General features: G+C 43.6%; 1 protein-coding gene across 3 annotated transcripts in view; it reads left to right on the forward strand.

Annotated features, from left to right (window-relative positions):
* GABRB3 (gamma-aminobutyric acid type A receptor subunit beta3) overlaps window positions 1-21,525 on the forward strand; it is a 227,362-nt gene that overhangs the window by 178,366 nt on the left and 27,471 nt on the right. For all 3 annotated transcript variants that reach the window (XM_005559021.4, XM_005559020.5, XM_073995295.1), the window contains 2 exons: window positions 8,308-8,390; window positions 11,254-11,391. In XM_005559021.4, coding sequence (XP_005559078.1) covers window positions 8,308-8,390; window positions 11,254-11,391 — 221 coding nt within the window. The remainder of the gene's footprint in view (window positions 1-8,307; window positions 8,391-11,253; window positions 11,392-21,525) is intronic.

Below are 21,525 nucleotides of genomic sequence, written 5' to 3' on the forward strand. Positions count from 1 at the left end.
TTGTGCTGTCTGATGGAGCTTTCTGTGGTAATGGGGGTATCCATAATCCGCATAGTACAGTAGCTACCAGTCAGTCACAGGGGGCTGTTGAGCACTTTGTATGTGACGAGAACATCGGAGGAGCTACGTTTTTAATATTATTTCATTTAAATTAATTTAAAATAATTAATTCTAAATGTAGATATAAATAGTCACACATAGCTGGTGGTTACTGTTTTGGACAATGCATTTCTAGATTGTGAAACCCCCAAGTGCCATAATTAGATCCAGGTAGTTGGAGTGACTCAAAGTACTTTAGTGATTCTTTCAAACTGTTTTCTCTGTTCCTCTTCAGAGGGTTGAACCTGTGGTGTAGTCCTTAAGAACTTCTCATTCCACCCTCTGGGCAGTTCCTTTCTTTCAGGTATTCTAGAATCTGGCATACACCTTTTGTTCTGGCTGGAGCACTATTGCCAGTTTGTGGCTTTGTGTAGCGTGTTGCCAAATTCTTTGAAAATCAAGAGGAGGTACGTTGGGCCTGTCTCCTTCGCCTGATGGGACTTCTCACTCCCAGAAATGAGCATTCCTGAATGGTGGTGGAGTTACGCATCAATATCGAAACAGATGTCCCTATTTTAGAAAAATGCTCTTTGCTGAGGGCTTTGCTGTCTTATGACACTCCTCAGAAGTATCAGGTTGTGATTCCTACATATTGATAAGATAATTTATGCTTTTGTATGTTTGCAGTGAACTTGTGTTGACTACTGTATCAGTTATCTGTTGCCACAAGAGTGCGGTGTAACAATCAGCTGGAAAGCCTCGATGCATTCGGTAACCCCAAAGTGCTCATTGCCTGTGTGTCTGGGTTGTTAATGAGCATCTCTGCTGGTTCTGGCTGGCGCTCTCACAGGCTGGGTGTCGGGGACCCATTAGCTTACCCAGGGCAGTCTCTGAAAAGATGAATGGTCACCTCAGTCCTGCTCTTTGTGTTCGTTCTCCTGAAACCAGCAGACTCCTCTGGGTATGGCTTTCTCACAGCAGAGGTAGAAGCAGAAAAACCCAGGAAAAGAACGCATCTTGGGGCTTAAGCATGGACTGGCACATGGTCACTTCCAGCCATTATATTAGATAAAGCAGGTCACAAAGTCGGCGCACCTTCAAGAGGTAGGCAAACAGCCAGCTCCTCTTTGGTGAGAAGAGTTGTAATGACATGGCTAGAGCGTGGATTCTGGAAAGAGGAGAGGAATGGGCTCTAACACACTCAACTTAGCACAAGAATTTTCCCAGCAACATCCTCAACAAGTTCCCATAGCAAAAGCCTTTGGACGTTTCTATGAATGTGTTTTCTTATATATTTTGAAAAGCAAAACGAAAATCAGGATAACCAAAACATTGACCTATGTCCTGTGACTTCTTCACATTGAATAATAAGCACTTGCTCAAGGAAAATTCTTGGTCTGAATTATTCGATTTAGGTCCTACATCCTAGCATCTGAGTTCCTTTTCTTGGTAACATGATAGCTGCCTCCGCCAGCCAGTGCGTCCTGCATCAGAGGAATGAGGAATGAAGATGCGAGTGAGTTGCTGTAGGGTGACTGCAAAGGACCAAATGGTTACCTGTGAAGCAATGCCTTGGCTGTGGTGCTAACCATGGCCAGAGATACAACTCTCGCGCAGATTTCTGGAACGTTTGGGCATCTTGAGTGCAAGCCAGAAGTCACACCAAAGGAGCTACTAACTTGCTTCCAGGTCCTGTCAGCTTAACAAGATTGTGATCAGAGTTCTAGGACTCCCCTGAAGGCAGCATTTCATCGTGTTCTTCACTGCACCTGAAGCCATAAAGCTCTCACACACAAACATTAGATTCAATTCTGCAGGATTGAATTCTGCAGGTAAGAATTGAATTCTGCAACATAAAGATTCACCGAGACCACTTGACCATAAAAATAGGGGATTCTTATCCAAGTATCTTGACCAGTGAGCCCATGGAGGCTCTCAGAGTCCATAACCATGCACAGCCAGGACTCATGCTGGGAGTGCCTGTTAGCGGGCATGTGTCCCCACTTACTCTTACATTTGGGACATTAAAGCCAAGAAGGACTAAACCAACTCCCTTTCCACATTTTGCTCGAGTCCCACACTTCAGCTCATGCCTGGTCCTCTTATCTCGAAAGTCATTTGTTCTGAGAGTATTTACAGGACACTTACTCTGCATGTGTGGTCGGGGGTGCTGCCATTCTAGGTACTGGGGAGAGAACCGTGGACAGGAGCAATAAAGTCCTGCTCTTGTGGGCTCACCTGGGGGTGAGCGAAAGGCCAGCAAGTTAGCAAATAATGGACATTCTGATTTGTAGGTGTAATGAAATGTAATGAAAACATTAAAAAGGAGGAAGCTGAGGAGAGAGAGAGACCAAGATTGTTTAGTTCCAGAAGCTTCTCTGAGAAAGCTGGTCCAGGACCTTGACATCCAGTGACCAGCCAGGGACATCAGAATCGGTGCTTGCAATGGACATTTTAATCTGTTCTCTCCAGTGTTTCCAGTGAATCAAAGCTATTCATACAAATGGAGGAAGAGACTGTGTGCATTGCTGGATTCACTCTAAGCGTGAATCCCAGACCTTGACCATATCTAGCCTTTTCCAGTAACACTGACAAGGAGCACTTGTATACCTAAGTCAACAGGTGGACATTTCAGACAAATGTTTACAGAAGCGAGCATGTCCTTGACCATCAGACAGCAACATTTCCACAGCAGTCCTACCAGGTGATATGCAGAGAAGTTTGTATTTATGCATTTCATGAAGAGTTTGTGTCTGCCCTTATTATATCAATGTGTGACTATTTTAAAAATGGAAATGCTAATGCCAAAAAGTATTTCACAAGCTTAATACAAGTGAGACAAAATGAAAACCCTTCAACACACTGACATCCGTGTATCTTGACCTCCTTGACTCAGGCTTCCTCACTTAGGTGTGCAGGGAACGGTCTCCAAGGGTAGTTGAAGACAACATTCAAAGACGGTGTGTCACCAGAATCTCAAAATATGATTTTACACTTACTAGAGATAGTGCTCTCCTTACAACTTCAAGTTTATTTCTTACATTTTAATACTTTTAGTTCTTAAACATATCTTTAGACATATATTGTTTGTAAAAGCAGGAATGATCTAATAAATGACCCTATTCCACAAAGGGTGAGAAACTGTTGGATTAAATGTCACTGTAGTTACCGCAGGAATAGCATGTAGAATATTTATTTTCTGCATTTACTCATTATATTTCCAATTTGACATATTTAGTGAGAATATTATGGGTATAAAAGTATATATTATGGGTATAAGTATCAATATTTATATCTGTCTACATAAATTTATCAACCTTCTTGCTCTTCATTCAAAACAAGATTCTCATTTCCTGAGTAGGCCTTTAAAAGTTGAATATATTTTGTATGTTTAAGGTGAAAGAGGTAATACAGATGTAGCAGAGCATAGGGTTCAAACTGCCTGGGTTTGAATGCCACGTCTGCCTTCCAGTGGCATTGGGAACGTGGTCGAGCTGCCTACTCTTTCCGAATCTTGGTTCACTCATCTGCACAATGGATATAATGATAATAATACTTCTATAATATGGTTGTTGTGAGAGTAAACATGTGTGTATTAAAGTGCTTGGCACAGAACTGGGCATTGAGCAAGTGCTCCACCAGTGTTCCATGAAGTACAGATGTGACTGGTGGGTGTGCTGGGCACTCAGATGATGACTTAGCACCATCCCTGTAATGTTGTCCAGTTCTCTAGTCCTCACTCCTCTGTCTCTTCGTCAACTTTTTTGTTTGTTTTTTCTTTCTACTTTCAGCGTTCTTGAAGTATGACTGTAAAGAAAGGATATATTGGACACAGGCACGTCTTCTGTCACTTGGCCATTATCATTCTCTGCTTCTCTATCAGAGACATGCCTTGTAGTCACAGAGACCCTAAGCACTGCTGTCTCTCAAATCATAAAACAAAAAAGAAACAACCAAAAGAAAAAAAAGGGAATCTGCTGAAGAGTAATACTGGGAGAGCCTCACCCAGTCCTACTGGATTCCGACTGCTGAGCTTCATCACCATTCCTTAGGAATAACAGTGGAATTCTCAGATCGCAGAGGGTTGGACAAGGTGGCGCTAGATGTTGGTTAAATTATTGTGTCAGGACGAAAAATATATACGTTTGTTGGGGAAAATATAAAACCACGTGTGTGAGTGTTGGGGATTACACAGGTGGAGCCCGGATGTCACTGTGGCCTCTCTGCCCTTGGTTGATCTCCGTGCACTTGGCTTGAACTCAGTTCTGCCATCTGTGAAATTCCTCAGCCCTTCTGTAACCCTTGTCAGCCCGAACACAACTCCGGCACAGGCTCTGAGAAGCTGCTCCCCGGAGAGGTGGAGCGCACATTCAATGATTTCTGCCATGTCCCAGGATCGATTCACTCAAAAGGCCCACTTAGCCAGCCTCTGATGAGTTGAGTCAACTTGGATGAGGATTTTGGGGCTCAGGGAGGGGTTGGGGCGTGCTTCTCCTCCACAGTTGGCTGCATCACTCTGCCCCTCACCTCCACTCTCTCTCCTTTTGCCTTTTTGTCCCAGCTATTCAGCTACTTCTTCTATCTTGATGGTTACCTTTTGTAGCATGAGCAAGAGCGAGCTCCTGTGCCTCACTCTCCACTCTGAGAGTGTTTTCTGAGGATTTCTTCCAAATGAGGAAGAGTAGTGAGTAGATGTGTCTGTCTTATTCCTCACATAAAAAGAAAAAAGTGGCTCCATTTTTTTTGTTTTCTTATTGTAAATTGACAATGATAATCGTATAGATTTATGGGTTCTGTGAAGAGGGAGTTGCGTGGGGAAAAAATGTATGGGGTACAAAATGATGTTACGATTTATGAATCCAATGTGAAATAATTAAATCAAGCTAGTTAACATATCCACCACCTCAAATAATTAACATTTTTTCGTGGCAAGAACATTTGAAATTTACTTAGCAATTTGAAATGTACAACAGTCTACTACTAACTATATTCACCATGCTGTGCAGTAGAATGCACAAAAAGAGAAAACATATTCTCCATTTGAAATTGTCTACCCTTTGCTCATCACCTCCCTATTTCCCCTCCTCCAGCTTCTGCCACCACCATTCTACTCTCTATTTCTATAAGTTAATTGTTTTAATTCCACATATAAGTGAGAACATGTGGTATTTGTCTTTCTGGGCCTGACTTATTTCACTTAGCATAATGTTCTCCAATTCCATCAATGTTGTCACAAATTTCAGAATTCCCTTCTCTCTCTCTGTTTTTCTCTTTTTGTTTTTTTTGTTTGTTTGTTTGTTTTGTTTTTTGAAATGGAGTCTCACTCACTTTGTCACCCAGACTGGAGTGCAGTGGCCCCATCTCAGCTCACTGAAATGGGCCTCTATTTTATAGCCAGAATTATAACAGAATGAGAAGACCTGGACAGCTGCTGTAGTTGGTGTACTTGGTGGGACAAGGGTGTGCTGTCACCAGTTCTTCTAGCCTCAGGTTCCCCTTCTCCCTCCAATAATGTATCCCCATGGCGTCCCCAAACAATTTGGGCATGTTTATGTGTGTGTATGCGTGCGTCTGTGTGTGTGTGTATGGGGGGTGTTTGAAGAGTGAATAAGAAAACAAACAGTAAGAAACAGAAATTTCAATCATTGACTCAGTTCAAGTGAATAGGTACCAAAATATATAAGACAGTTAAGCCAGGCGTGGTAGTTCATGCCTGTAATCCCAGCACTTTGGGAGGCCGAGGTGGGCAGATCACGAGGTTGGGAGATTGAGACCATCCTGGCTAACACGGTGAAAACCCATTTCTACTAAAAATACAAAAAAATTAGCTGGGCATGGTGTGGGGGGCCTGTAATCCCAGCTACTCAGGAGGCTGAGGCAGGAGAATGGCATGAACCCGGGAGGTGGCGCTTGCCATGAGCCAAGATCACACGACTGCACTCCAGTCTGGGCCACAGAGCAAGACTCCGTATTTAAAAAAAAAAGGAAAATTTAAAAATTTGAACATTGTCAGTGAAGGTTTTTTTCTTCTTCATAAAGATTCATAATTTTAGCAGAACTCTGTTCTAATTTTGCATTATGGGCATCTTGTATGGACATTGGGTTGTCAATCTGCCATAACACATGCCACAGTTGAAAAGTGTGAGTCTGGAACTTCAGTTGGCTAGAATGTTAAATGCTGTAGAAAAATGTGGCAAAGAGCTATGTGTTGGTTTGGGATCATAGAACGTAGTGCACTCCTTGACTCCTAGGATAAAGGGAAGTGTTACGACATTTGGAAGGAACACACTGTCACCATTGGTATGGATTTTGCTGATTGTCTGCATGGTGCATGCGTGCTGTGTGCATAAAAAATTAAGCATTGACCTGTTTGCTAAATACGTTGACATTTTCCCTCACTGCTTCTGTCAATCATTGCAAAGCAGAACGTTGCTCTATCTGCTTGCTTAACCAGATGCTAATAGAAGGACATACCTTACTCCATTATTTCCTTATCACCTGCGTGTAGGGTACGTGAGCCAAATCCATCAGAATTGGCACATGTCTAGTGTTTTACAGATGTTTGGGTTAGGATCTGTTGGTAAGAGTCGGGCTTGCTCATTACCTGCAGCATTAGTAGGTTTGTTGTGAATATTAATAATGAAGACCATTCAGATAAAGCTCAACACTGAGCTTCAAGAAAGATGAAACCTGAAGGACAGCTGGGGACTGAAGGTGACTCTAGGGATCTCAGGAGAAAGCACTCTCACATTTTCATTCTTCCTCCCCATCGTTGAATGGGCATAGCCAGGACTGCTGGTTACAGAGAGCCTGCACAGGCTTTGAGAAGCTGCTCCCTGGAGAGGTGGAGCACACATTCAGCAAGGCCCCCCGCTGCGGCCCAGGGCACAGCTATGACTGCATCCTCAACTCTCCTTGCAGCACCTTCTGTCCTCTGTGGTGCTTTCTCATCCTTTGCTCTCCAGTCTGAAAACAACATCACAGGCCTGTAAACCATGGCCTTGCAGATGCACTTCCACTCTTATCTTTGCTGTTCAATTCATTCCTATGGAAGAGAGTCTCTTTAGCTCCACTCTGCCTTCCAACTCAGCCCATGTCATGGATCTCTTGCCCACTAATGGCTTGCTGTCTCTGACTCAGGAACCCACTCCAGTCCAGTCACCTTTGACAGTGGTGGGGAAAAGGGGGGGGTTCTAGAGATATATAATGCAAAATATAATGACCCTAATAGTTGCGTTTTCAAAGAAGCGGCTTTGAGTAAGTTGGTCTCCCTAAGAGGAGGCTGCAGACAGAATAGGAAAAGGACTGGACATTTCTAGAAGTGTTGTTTGTCAGTGTAGGGCTGGTTTAACCATTGCATGGTGGAGCCTTAACTGTTTTGGGGAAGAAATTATTTCCATGGCTTTAGCTGGCCCCAAGGGAACTTAACCCACCCAAGTTTGGTTCATGATTGATAAAATAGAAGCCAAATATTCTCTTTGAAAAGAGAGATGATTACACAGTTAAAAAAAAATCTGTAATATTACAATCCAGCCCAACAAACAACGATAATAACATTGAAAGAAGCAGAGGTGAGGTTTAGAGTTCCAAAGTGCATCTGTAGCTACTTTAACACTTCCCGTGGAAAGTCAAAGACTCAGTCTTAAAACCTAGTTGGTGGTGTCCCACACATAGGATCTCTCTGTACTAGAGAGGCAAGAGAGCCTATAGACAAGAAGAGAAGCAAAAATTGAAGGTAAGAACTTCCTTGGAAACCCCCTTTCTCTGCCATTGATGATCCAAAGTCAATAAGACATGGTAAGGTTTTTGGTACAGTATGGTGACTGTAGCTAATAATAAAGTGCTGGATACTCAAAAATTGCAAGAGGGTAGATTTTGCGTTTTCATCACACATAAAAAGAGCTAAATAGGTGATACAATACCTTTGTTAATTACCTCAATTTAACTATTTCACAGTGTATACATATTTCCAAACATCATGCTGTATATTACAAACGGATACAATTTTTATGTTAATCAAAAAATAAATGATTAAAAAATATATAATAAAGTTTTGTGGTTTTTCCCTTGATAAATCTCTTGTATATTATGCTGAAAAGAGTTTCTTATTTACTCAGGTTTCTCTCTGTATATAGTGAACGATGTTTAGCCAGTTGTACTTTGGGCAGGGGTCCCACGGGGTGCTTACTCGCTGTTTATATAGGAGCAGTCTCCCTGATGCATTTCTCAGCCCTTCTTTAATATCTTCCCTCACCCTGTGTATTTCAGAATCACCACGACAGCAGCATGCATGATGGACCTCAGGAGATACCCTCTGGACGAGCAGAACTGCACTCTGGAAATTGAAAGCTGTGTGTATCCGTATCTGTGTTTCTTTCTCCTCCTATTTGTATTTTAGATCCTGTTGTCATTATTTAGCATCTTTTTTCAAGGTATCCATAATTTTTTTGACATGGAAAGAGGGGAAGACAGAGAGAGAGAAAGACAGAGAGAGAGACTCAGTATAAAGGAGTTCTTCATTCTAATCTGATTGAGAGAGTCTGTTTGCTGTGCTGAAATAGAAGAAAACAAATGCCCCTCATTTCGGTCCATTCAGTGAGAGGAGAGCAAACACCGAGATGCTATTTTTCTACAATATGCTTCATCACGCATGAGTGGCTGCACTGCTGGGACCCTGGCGGTCAGAGTAAAACTCGTTTCCCATCAGGAACTCGGCTTTACAAGCAGGCTATTTCTGCATCTCGGCAATTTTCTTCAATTTGAGTAGTATTCAGTTGCTTTATTGATAATTCAGCATTGAGTACTCCTATATGAGAGATGAGAGCTGCATCCATAACATCTAACAATGTGCCTCCTGCTACCTAAACTACACCTCCTGGCATATCAGGATACGGTTTTCGTTGTTGCTCATCTTGGCCTATTATAAACTGGTTTATAACTAGTCTCAATTGGATTTAGGCTTGTCAATATTTGTACTGAATTTTGTGGGGATAAATGACTTTGACTTTGCAGTCCCACTTGATACAACTGTGGTAAGAAGCCAGTGTCTTTGTGAATGACCATGTTGAGAAACTGCCCTGGTGGTAGAGCCTAGTGTAGATCTTGGGTGAGGCTGGCTCCACGGTGCCCCTCACTTCCACCTACATCACTGTCATGTTTTCCGAGAGCTGTGCTTTTACAGGAGAAGAAAGACGTAAAGCCTTGTCAAATGATGCGTAGTTGAATTCTCTGGGGACGTTTACCTTAGAGGACAGAAGGCTCAGGGGAAAGATGATTTCCCAGTATTTGAAGGACGATCTGAAGAAGTTAACTGGCTTCCGTGTGGCCGGAGGGCACAACTCCAGTGAGTCAGTGGAAGTTTCAGGAAGGGCAATTTGGAATCTAAGTAAGGCAGCAGCTCCTATTTCAACTGTCAGGTCACACAGTGAGTGACTCCTGAGGGAGAGGACTCTGCCGCTGTGGTGTATGGGCAGGGGTGTTTGATGAGCAGGAAGATCTGCTGTAGAAGAGATCCTCGCCATGTGTGAGGTCCCTTCTCTGCAAAGAATCCATGGTTTAATCATTTGAGTGGAAGAAGGGATTCTCCTGATTCTCTTGTGGTCTGACTACACGTGTCTTCATGTTGGGAATAGACAAAAGAAAAGTGGTGTCTTTATTTCCACATGGGAGGTCAAATTCATCAACCCAAAGTTTATCCAACAGATACTCACTGGACGTTAACTCTGCGTAGGCACGGTTGTAAGCACAGGGATAGTTAGAGATGACAGACACAACACCTGCCTTCGTGGAGTTTATAGTCCACAGAAGGCAGGAAACCCTTAGACCAAAATCAACTAGTGGTAGTGCTTCGAAGAAAGTAGTCTGATAAAAGCATAGTGAGAGACTGCGAGGTTGCCTGTGAGATGGAATGCCAGGGAAGGCTTCTGCGAGGTTTGATTTCAGCCAAGATGCAAATGTGGGAAAGAATGAGCTACATGAAGATCTGGAGGTGTGCCCCTGCACAGGACCCAGAAGCCCTGGGCACAGCACGCTGGTCTGAGCTGCAGTAAGAGACCAGTGATGCCTGGCTGGGTGAAGGAGGAAGGGGAGCCGAAGGCCCAGGGGCCAGGTCTGTAGGTCCTTGAGGTTCTTGTAAGGAGTTTGTACTTGTTTTGCTATTAATAATTTCACTGGGAAGCATTTGCAGGTTTTAAGCAGAGTATGCCACTTACCATGTGGAAAGATGCATGTTTTATTAAAGAGAGGACAGTAGGTAGGACCAGGAAGGTGGCGTTAGCTGTGGGGAGCATCCCTTCCCCACCCTACGGTTTTGGTCCATTTGTTTGACTAACATTCAATATTGAGTGAATATTTTTTTTTACATTTTATGTTCAAATTAAAAAGTCCTTTATCTTGAGATAATATTGTTCTCCCAATCTCTGTTTTAATTGATCTTATTGACAAAGTTGACCTAATGTTTTAGGAGACTCCTTGGTGTTACAAGTAACAGTGGACTCTATTGCCCCACTTACTCATTCTCGAGAAGCCGTGATTAATCACCACGTGAACATGAACACTGCGCTAAAGCTGGATTTGCAGCTATAATCCAGCTAACGACCACTGTTCTTTCTGATGAGACTACCTGTGCACATCTCTAAGGGTCAGGAATATCCCAAGAACAGGCATTTCTAAGGTTGGCAAACTTTGTGGCCAGGAAGAGCTGATAAAACCATCCAAATATGCTAAGGAGAACATTCCTTTTGCTCTGAGCTCACCTCATTTAATCAATCACCGATTGGTGAAATTCACCGTCAGTCTTTGAACTCTCTCAAAAGCTCTCGAGAGGATTTTCCTTTCCAGAATTCTTCGTACTGCAATTGTCATTTTCTCTTGAAACTATCTTATTCATTGCAGTTGAGATATATTTTAAATTCATCTCCGTGTGGTGTCTGGGTCAGCTCTGAAGTTGCACTTCACAGACAGAACTCTGGTCAGAGCACGCATTCTCCCCAGCTTCTCGGCTTCTCAATACCAACCTGGTACACATGAAATGGCAGCGATAACTGAGAATACTGGAAAGGTAGTTCTTTGATGACGCTTCCCCTAGACAAGCACATTAAGCAAATCTACTCAAAACATAGCAGAGCCGCAACCTCCGTGTTAATGATCGTTTATTTAGCCGTGCATTTGTTCGAAATGGTGATGTTTCCTGTCTCCCTGCTTCTCTCTCGGCAGATGGCTACACCACGGACGACATTGAGTTTTACTGGCGAGGCGGGGACAAGGCTGTCACCGGAGTGGAAAGGATCGAGCTCCCGCAGTTCTCCATCGTGGAGCACCGTCTGGTCTCGAGGAATGTTGTCTTCGCTACAGGTGAGTCCTGCATCCATTATAGACCCTTCAGGGGCACTGGCTCCGTGGGTGTGACTGGAGTGAGAGAATACGCTGCAGCAGACCCCGGCGCAGGACCATCCGAAGGAGCGTTGTCGTCATTCACTCCGTGGGTGTGACTGGAGTGAGAGAATACGCTGCAGCAGACCCCCGGCGCGGGATCATCCGAAGGAGTGTTGTCGTCATTCACTCCGTGGGTGTGACTGGAGTGAGAGAATACGCTGCAGCAGACCCCCGGCGCGGGACCATCCGAAGGAGTGTTGTCGTCATTCACTCCGTGGGTGTGACTGGAGTGACACAATACGCTGCAGCAGACCCCCGGCACGGGATCCTCCGAAGGAGTGTTGTCGTCATTCACTCCGTGGGTGTGACTGGAGTGAGAGAATACGCTGCAGCAGACCCCCGGCGCGGGACCATCCGAAGGAGTGTTGTCGTCATTCACTCCGTGGGTGTGACTGGAGTGACACAATACGCTGCAGCAGACCCCCGGCACGGGATCCTCCGAAGGAGTGTTGTCGTCATTCACTCCGTGGGTGTGACTGGAGTGAGAGAATACGCTGCAGCAGACCCCCGGCGCGGGACCATCCGAAGGAGCGTTGTCGTCATTCACACGTCACACACCCCTCTGCTCTCTGTATCAAAGGAGAGTGGTAGGCTTTGGTGGGGAGGAAGGCTCACCTGAGAAGAAGATGCTCTCTGGGACATTATTGAAAAGACTGAGGATGAATTTCACCAATCAATGTTTGATAACATAAGAATCTCCCATCCTTGGGCAGACAACAGGTCATTGATGAACTTGGAGGCAGGAAGGAAGAGGAAGGAAAGAGGATGACCAGAGGAGGTAGGTGCTGTTCTCCTCCCAAGAGTAAGCCGCCTTCGTTCCACTGGGGTTAGCAGCCAGCCTTGGTGGTCCAGGAACGTGCATCACCTCCAGTCTGCCTTGCCCCATTAGACGTGGTCATCTTCTCCTGACGTTACCTTATGATGAGGGTTGCCTTAGCCTGGGTTTCCTTGTCATCTTTATATCAACTGCCCAAAGATTGAGACGGCGTCTTCTGCTCCTCAGTCTATTCTTGCACAGGTTTTACTAAATGTATATTTTGCAGTGTGCAGTGCTGACTGTGCTTACTGAATGCTGTGCCTTGTAATTGATATAATAAATGAAAGTGCTTTGTAAAATGTAAAGCATTACAGAGACCGCAAACTCTGGGTTGAAAATGCTCAATGAAGGCAGAACCATCCATGTAGCTTGAACAAAGAGTGCATAAAAATTGATCCCAGTCCTGTGATGGCAGCCATGAAGCCAGTGAGTGCCTTGAATGCTCCTTGAATGCTCCTGACCCATGGCCACCAGCTTCGCCTTCATGTGGCTATAGCTCCGACTCATTCTTAGGCTTCATCTGATGCCACTTCCTCTGGGAAGCCTTTTCGACCTGCTTGGCCCCACACAGCCCCCCAGGCTGGGTTAAGTGGCTGGGGTGCATCTCCGCAGGGCAGTACTGACCACCTTCCAGCTCTGCTCACAGCTCACGGCACCTGCATCTGCAAGGACACACCTCCCTGAGGAGGAACCCGTATCAGTCATGTGTGGTTCATCCGCTCCCCGCCCTCCTCTTGAGTAATGCCCAGTGTGTCCTGAGTGTGTGGCCGTTGTCAGTGAGTAAGTAATTGATCAGTCAAGGCCGTCACCAACGTTCCCTCTCCACCCCAGCCCCTAGGAGCCGAAGTACATGATAAGTCGATGTAAAAGCCCAAATTTTTAAGACACCGATCAGGTCGTTTTTTTAATGCAGCATCACTTTATCCTCTGCCTCAGGAGGCCTTGCAGATGTCCCTGCATTCTCCGGAGAAGACGCACTGAGAGGCTGACCTCAGGGAGGAATGAGAGCCAGCAGGCTGACCTCAGGGAGGAATGAGAGCCAGCAGGAACATGGACTTATCATTAAGAAATAGTGTCCACAACCAAGAACGCTGGCCTGTGAGGCATTGAAAAAAATGGTGTATTCCTTCGAAAACTGGGTTTCAAAGTGTTCCATGCCCTGGGTGGTGTGAGCTGAGGGTCTGTTCAGAACAGAGACTAGTATACTCACTGTGGAGTAGTCCTGTCTGTGCAGCCTTTGCCTAGAAAGTTGCAGAGATGGCCATGAGGGTGCTGCCATGCGAATTTCTTACTGCATTTTCATGCAGCCTCATTAGAAAGCTGGGTGAGGTGTTTGTAGAGGGTGTCCTGCTTCCAAGGGGGACAGCCACTTAGAATGACCCTGAATCCACTAACTTGAAAGCACTTAGAACCACCGTTCTCCAGGTGCAATCCGTGTCTTTTCAGCCTGTATGTGTTAGAACACATCCTAAAAATGTCTGGAGAAAACAGACACTACAGGTATGTGGCAGAATACCTAACTATTCACAGACCCATGGGGCCATCAGAATGCAGGATTGCGTCTTCCTCCCAGCACGGACTGAGTCCTGCATTTACTGGGTGTAGCCCAAGGGGTCCCAATCAGTCAGTTACAAAACCTCCCAACTTTCAAAAGCTTGCACTTTAAAATTATTCTAATTCACCTACGCATGAAGAAATGGCCTAAGTTGCAATGTTTTAAAAATATTTTAATGTTAAATATTATCCTGATTTATTTTCCTTTCTACAAGTATTCTCAATTAATAAGAATGCGACTAGTAAACAGGATTGAAGGACTTTCTGGCCTGACAGAGTATTCCCAGGAAAAGAGATTAGAGGCTGGGCACAGTGGCTCACACCAGTAATCCCAGTGCTTTGGGAGGCCAAGGCAGGAGGGTCACCTGAGGCCACAGGTGACCCTGCCCAGGTTGTGAAACACAGTGAGGACTCACCTCTAGAAAAAAAAAAAAGAAGATTAGGCTGGGCACGGTGGCTCACGCCTGTAATCCCAGCACCTTGGGAGGCTGAGGTGGGTAGATCACGAGGTCAGGAGATCAAGACCATCCTGGCTAACACGGTGAAACCCCGTCTCTACTAAAAATACAGAAAATTAGCCAGGCGTGGTGGCGGGCACCTGTAGTCCCAGCTACTCAGGAGGCTGAGGCAGGAGAATGGCGTGAACCCAGGAGGCGGAGGTTGCAGTGAGCCAAGATCGTGCCACTGCACTCCAGCCTGGGCGACAGAGCGAGACTCTGTCTCAAAAACTATAAATAAATAAATAAATAATAAAAGATTAGTCAGGCCATGGTGGCAGCATCTGTGGTCCCAGCTATTCAGGAGGCTGAAGTGGGAGGACGGCTTGAACCCAGGAGTTTGAGGCTGCAGTGAGCTCTGATTGTACCACTGCACTGCAGCCTGCAAGATGCTGTCTCCCCAAAAAAAGCTGGGGGGTAACTAGAAAAGAACGAACACTCTGAAAGTTTATTAGGACCAGACTATGATGTCACTAGGCAGTAGGAAGTTTTCAGCTCCTCTATAATCTTAAGGGATCCCGTCCATTGACCTACAGGTTGTTATGAGGGGCATGACTGTAACTTGTTTTTCTCCCCCTGCAGATGACTTTGTGATTTTTCTCTTTGCCTTTGGTTTTCATGGGCATCATTATGATGTACCAAGTTGCAGCTTTTTCTGTGATTATTATTCTTGGAGTTTTTTGTTTGTTTTGTTTTGTTTTGTTTTGTGTTTTTGTTTGTTTTTTTTTTCAGACAAAATCTCACTCCGTCACTCAGGCTGGAGTGCAGTGGCATGATCTTCACTCACGGCAAACTCCGCCTCCTGGGTTCAAGCTATTCTCCTGCCTCAGCCTCCCTAGTAACTGGAATTGCAAGCATGTGCCACCAGGCCCGGCTAAATTTTGTACTTTTAGTAGAGACGGGGTTTCACCATGTTGGCCAGGCTGGTCTCGAACTCCTGACCTCAAGTGATCTGCCCACCTCAGCCTCCCAAAGTGCTAGGATTGCAGTCGTGAGCCTCTGCACCTGGCCATTCTTGGAGTTTATGGACCTTCTTGAGTCTCTGGTTTGATGTCTGTCTGAGGTTTTGGAGCATCACTGGCCATCATCTCTTCAAGGGCTGCCTCTGCCCCATTCTCTCTTCTTCTAGAACCCTGATTACACACATATCTGATCTTGTCATCCTATCTTGTCTATCTTGCTCATTTCTTTCCGTATGTTGCTTTTCATTTTCTTCTCAAGCTTCATGCTGGCAATGCTCTTTTGGTGTATCTTTTAGAGAGGATCTGTGCTTGCTTCTAGTAGACAGCTGGAGGCATTAGCAATCTAGGATAAGCTTCATCTACTTTCTGGGGTATGAGTAATTCTGAGTTCAGGCTCAGTCTTTGAGCATGCATGAGTCCGTCTGGTTTATCTTCACATCTTGAGCAAAACTCTTTGTGTAAGAATACCCAACCCAAGCTGTAGGAGGTTTAACGCGGCCCCTCCTTGATGGCCTCTGTGTCCAGCGTCTGCCCCCTTAGTCCCCTGAGTCTTGGATGTCCTAATTCGCTTCTCATCTTTCCCTTATGGAAACTGCAGGTACGTGAAACATGGGGCTCTTCTCTCTGTTTTCTTTCTCTCCCACATCTTGATACAGACTCTTTACTGGCTTGTTATCTCTCCATTGAAATCTCTCCAGATTTAAATAAATCTTCAAGCAGATTTATTTAAATTCTGTCCATTTTTTCCAGTCATTTTCAGTATATTCTATAATACCCTAACACCGTGGTTTATTTTTCACCCCTCTTTATTTTTTTCAGAAAAGTTTCCAGTTGTTTCAATATGTAATTCTGGCTTCGTTTGGGCTACTAATACATGAGCGTGAAAAAAAAAGAAAATTTAGGAAACCTTTTTTAAAATTTCATTGCAGGAAATTCTGTAATTTTCTGAAAACATGATAAAGAGGAAACATTTATTCGAATACTCTGTTGTTGAAGAAAGCACTATAAAGCTCAGTCAGGATATTTGAGCCTTTGGCTGTAACAGTTTCAAGCTGTGAAAACGTGAGCCAAGCACTTGCATAACAGACAGATATGGGATCAGGTTAAAAGAAATACTGAATTAAATTTATTTCAACAAACATATTCAGCTGAAAACCAAAGAGCTCCTCAAATACCGCTGTGAACACACTGATCAACAGATTGAAACTTCAGCTTTTGTACGGGTCTTGAAAATGCGTCGTGCTCACGAGCAAAATTTGGGATATACGGTTTTTGCCAAATCTGAAATTTACTCGTAACTTCAGAGTTGTCTTTGAACGGAAAGATAGAGATTTTCGCAAGATATGTGGAGAACAGATGATTTAGTATGCTTCTTTAATTTTGTGATGTCTGTCTTTCTCTTCCTTTTTTCTGTGGTACATTTGGACAGTGATACATTCTAACTTTATTTCAGAATACTTTGGCTAAGATTGGAAGAAAAAGAGGAGGAGGCAAAATGGATAATGATGAGGCATTTCAGCTAAGACATGTGAATTCTCTTTTTTTTCAAAACTCAATTTTCAAAATATTGCTTTACTTTCTTATTAATGATCATGACAAATTATAAATTTTTTTAAAAGTCCACCTGTCACGGTGTTTGTTGATACATGCACTCAGGTTTCTCTTTAAGAGTCCATTTGTGAACTCCAGGCTTTAGGCTGCTTAACTAAAGCCTGGGATCCAATTATTGCCAATTCGGTCTGCAAATACCATCTACTAGAGGTACAGAAAAGATAGATGAAACATTAAAAGGAGGAATTACTATCTGTCTTTTATTTGTAATTTAATTTGACCTTAAATTCCAGAGAAAAAATTCTATTTCTTTTTTCCCCACTGACTTTGGTTACAGGCATCTTTAGAGACAATTCACCTGTGCTTCCTGGCCAGTTACAATCCCTAGTCTCTCAGTCCAAAATGCTGGGCCAGAGCATGCTCACTCCCAGGGCCAAAGCAGAGCTTAACTGTAAACTCTTTTTGCTGTGACATCACTCTTTACAAGTGCTCCTGACATATGAAGCATGTCTCATTACAGAAAACAGATTTCTTCAGAAATTCATTACCTTAAATCCTTTTGCAGAAAGAGTTTTTAACTACCTTCATCCTTTTCAATTGCCTTTAAGACCTCCAGCAAACATTGAAAACCGTGCTCAACGGTGAAAGCCCCGATTACAGAATCATGAACAGAGAAGGCACCAAAGTAGGAGAAAAAGAAAAGAAAGAAGTAACTTGTATTTATCGAGTGTGTACTTTGGGTCAGATAGTGTGTTTCATAGTTGATGTGAATTTGATTGCCGGTAAAAATACACGTAGTAAACATTTTTTTCCTTGTAACGGATCTATTGAGATACAATTCACATACCATGCAATTCACCCATTTGAAAGGCAGATTCAGTGGTGTTTAGTATATTTGCAGAGTTGTGCAACCATGACCAAAATCGATTTTAGAATATTTTTATCACCCGAGAAAGAAGGCCCCGTATCCACTAGCAATCTCTTCCCCTTTCTCCCAGCCCTGGACAACCACGAATCTTTCTGTCGCTTTGGATTTGTCTCTTCAGTCTCTTCCACTCCGTGTCAGCGGAATCATTCGTGTGGTCTTGCATGTCTGGGTCTTTCACTTAGCATGACATTTTCAAGGTTCATCCATGTTGTGTCATGAGTCAGTACTTCAGTCCACGTTATTGCTGAAGAAATATACTGCAATTTCTTTATCCGTTCATCAGCTTATGAACATTTGGCTTGTTTCCCCTTTGGGCCACTAGCTATAAGTCTGCTGTGAACATTCAGTTATAAGTTTTAGTGTATGTATATGTTTTCATTTCTTTTAGGAAATTAACTCATATACTTAGGAGTGGGTCATATAGGGTAACATGCTTTTGAGGAACTGTCAGACTATTTTCTAAAGTGGTGGCCTGATAATATTCCTACTGGAAGTATAGGAGGGTTCCAATTATTTCTCCATATCCTCACAAACACTAGTTATTTTCTGTCTTTTTTATTGTGGCCATCCTAGAGGGTATGGTATGGTATCTCACTGTGGTATTGACTTGCATTTCCCTAATGACTAATGATGCTGACCATCTTTTCTTATGCTTTTTTGGCTGTTTCTCTATCTTTGGAAAAATATCTATTCAAAACCTCTTCCCAATTAAACAAATTCAGTTATTTGTCTTTTTTGTAAGCATTCTTTTCTTCGAGACAGGGTCTTAGTCTGTCACCCAGGCTGGAGTGCAGTGGTACAATCTTGGCTCACTACAGCCTCAATCTCCTGGGCTCAAGCGATCCTCTCATCTCAGCCTCCTAATTTCCTGGGACTATAGGCGTGTGCCACCATGCCCAGCTAAGTTTTATATTTTTATTTTTGTAAAGATGGGGTCTCACTATGTTGCCCAGGCTGGTCTTGAACTCCTGGGTTCAAGCAATCCTCCTGCCCTGGCCTCCCAAAATGCTGAGATTGCAGGCATGAGCCATCCACCCAGCCACATTCTTTATGTATTTTGGATATAAGTTCCTTATCAGATACATGATTTGCAAATATTTTCTCCCATTCTGTAGGTTGTCTTGATGGTACACTTTGGAGCACAACTAACTGTTTTTAATTTTTATGAAGTGTAATTTAATTTTTTGCCACTTAAGGTATTCTTGCCTTGATTTTACACACAAGGAAAGAGAGGATAGTAACCTTCTCAAAAACGAGTATCCCAAATAACGGTGGGGCTGGATTGTTCAAACAACCATCCCTGTTCTTTGCTGCACTGTTATATGGTTCAATGCTGGTTTTTCTGTGGAGGGTTAGAAAGGATTCATTGCCTGGTTGAGACAATATTTGAAACACTTTTTTTTAAAACCCCAATCCCATTTTTCTTCTTTCTCTTTTCTATTTCATATATTTCCTTTTCTTAATGGATTTTTTCAACATATAATAAGGTGACTAGTAATGGGAGTAAGAATTAGAAAGACTATTTTAAATTTTAGGCTGCATCTAGATGATAAATGAATCATATAGCATGATAATGGGCCCAGAAAGCCTCTAAGTGAGAGCTCACAAAGCTTCCCGGGCTGCTGTGGGAGTGCCCCACCATGGCGGCCTTGCTGGGAAGAGGAACATGTGATGAGTGAACTCTGCTGCAGCTGCTAAAATACCAGCTTCTTAGTTCACAGATGCATTTGAGTGGCTCTTAGCGCTCTACAAAGCTGCCATGACCCTCTGTGTCTGCATTTTTAATGAGTTCTTCAAAAACATTAATGCCTAGAGAATAATATAAATTCAGGCTGGATTAGAGATCCAGAGCCTTGTTTTTGGCATAACGGTAACTGCATATGGGGAGAAAGGGCTGGGATCAGCATCTTCACTAGGTAGTTTTGCCAAGGAATCCCTGCGTTGGAACAATGCACTTGTGCCCGGGGACTGTGCCGCTATCTGTTGGCTCAGCGTCTGCCTGGGGACCTGGCCACATCTGCATTGGCACGCAGACATTAGGGCTTCAGCGCATTTCAGTTGTAAATTCAAGCTTCCGTTTCGTTTTAAAGGGGATGTCGTAGTGCGGCTGACTCATTACTTCTCAACTTTAAAATATTAGCCACTGGCTGTGATCACTTGGGAGTTTTCCACGTAGATACAGCATATTTCATGGCATTCCATCCTGCCAGTGTAAGGACCTTGTCTACCAGAGCTACAAAAATACTTTCATGCACTCTGTAAGATGCACATCAAATGGGAAGAGCCTTTGCCCAGCAGAGTAGATCTACTACGTCAGATAATTACTAGGTTGACTGACCCTCTGAGGTCTCTGTCTCATGGCATCTTGGACGGCTCTGCTGGGTCCGTTACCTTCACAGCTCGCCTTCCTCCCTGCCTGAAGGAGTCCTGTTCAACCATGACTGTCTCATACACCAGAGGTGCCTACACCGTGAAACCTCTCCTAAATCACTAGGTCATGTGCCCTAGCATATCTTTATACCTCCAGGATAGTGCATGCCACAGCTTTAGGGAGGCCAGTTCTGAATGAATCTGTCTGACATGGTCAGGAGCTACTAACAGTTAGGAGGGTGAACTGTGCTTTTATTCATCTTCGCTGTTTGCCCCACTCACTGTTTCCACTTCAGAGACTGGGATGTGTGGGGCATATGCTGAATACCTAAACATTTTGCTAATTGGAAATGATACCTAAACATTTTGCTAATTGGAAATGACATTTTCCTTTTTTTTTTTTTCTTTTTGAGATGGAGTCTCACTCTTTCGCCAAGCTGGAGTGCAGTAGCTCTATCTCAGCTCACTGCAACCTCCGCCTCCCAGGTTCAAGCAATCTCTTGCCTCAGCTTCCTGAGTAGCTGGGATTACAGGCATACACCACCACACCCAGCTAATTTTTGTGTTATTAGTAGAGACGGGATTTCACCATGTTGGCCAAGATGGTCTCGATCTCCTGACCTCGCGATCCACCCACTTCGGCCTCCCAAAGGCATTTTACTTTTAACAAATAGAATGTATTTGCTAAATAAATACAAAAGAAAATGGTATATTTTCTTAATTCCAAATTCTGTGTCAATGAGTATCTTGGTGAATTTCCAGAGATGAATGTGTTTTTGAAATCAGTTTCGTATTCTCTTCCTCAAGATCCCTAATGATCTTCCAAGTGTTTGTTTGACTGTACGGTCATGGCATTGCATGGGTGTCAATATTGGTTTCTACTGCCCACAGTTTCCCTGAAGATGTACTTTGGAAAATGTTTAAGAAAGTTGACTTGGCAAATGGAAAGTTGGAGGATATAGTAAATTGCATTGTCGTTCAAAAATATTTGCTGCTCTTCTCTGGGGGAGGATTAAACGTTCCCATTCTCCTGACATAACAGTTGGCAATGAGACTTGCTCTGGCCACAGAAATATGACGGGAAGTGTGTACAGCCCTTCTACCACAGAGGCCAACAGAGTTGCAAACAGAGGGAGCTAAGTGGATATATTGTTTATAAGAAAAATTTTTGTTACAAACTACAGAGATTTGGGGGCTATTTGTTACTGTAGCATAAGCCATCATGTTCTGACTGATACAGAGACTGTTCCATGTATGGTGGATTATAGTAAGATGTACTTGAAGCAAAGAGAAGCAAATAAGTGCTAAGAAAGGTCTGAGGTTGCCATGAAATTGCAAATTAAGAGCCAGTATTGAAGTTACTTCAGTAAAGAT

The sequence above is a fragment of the Macaca fascicularis genome, chromosome 7 (assembly GCF_037993035.2).
Source record: "Macaca fascicularis isolate 582-1 chromosome 7, T2T-MFA8v1.1".
NCBI classification, from domain to species: domain Eukaryota; kingdom Metazoa; phylum Chordata; class Mammalia; order Primates; family Cercopithecidae; genus Macaca; species Macaca fascicularis.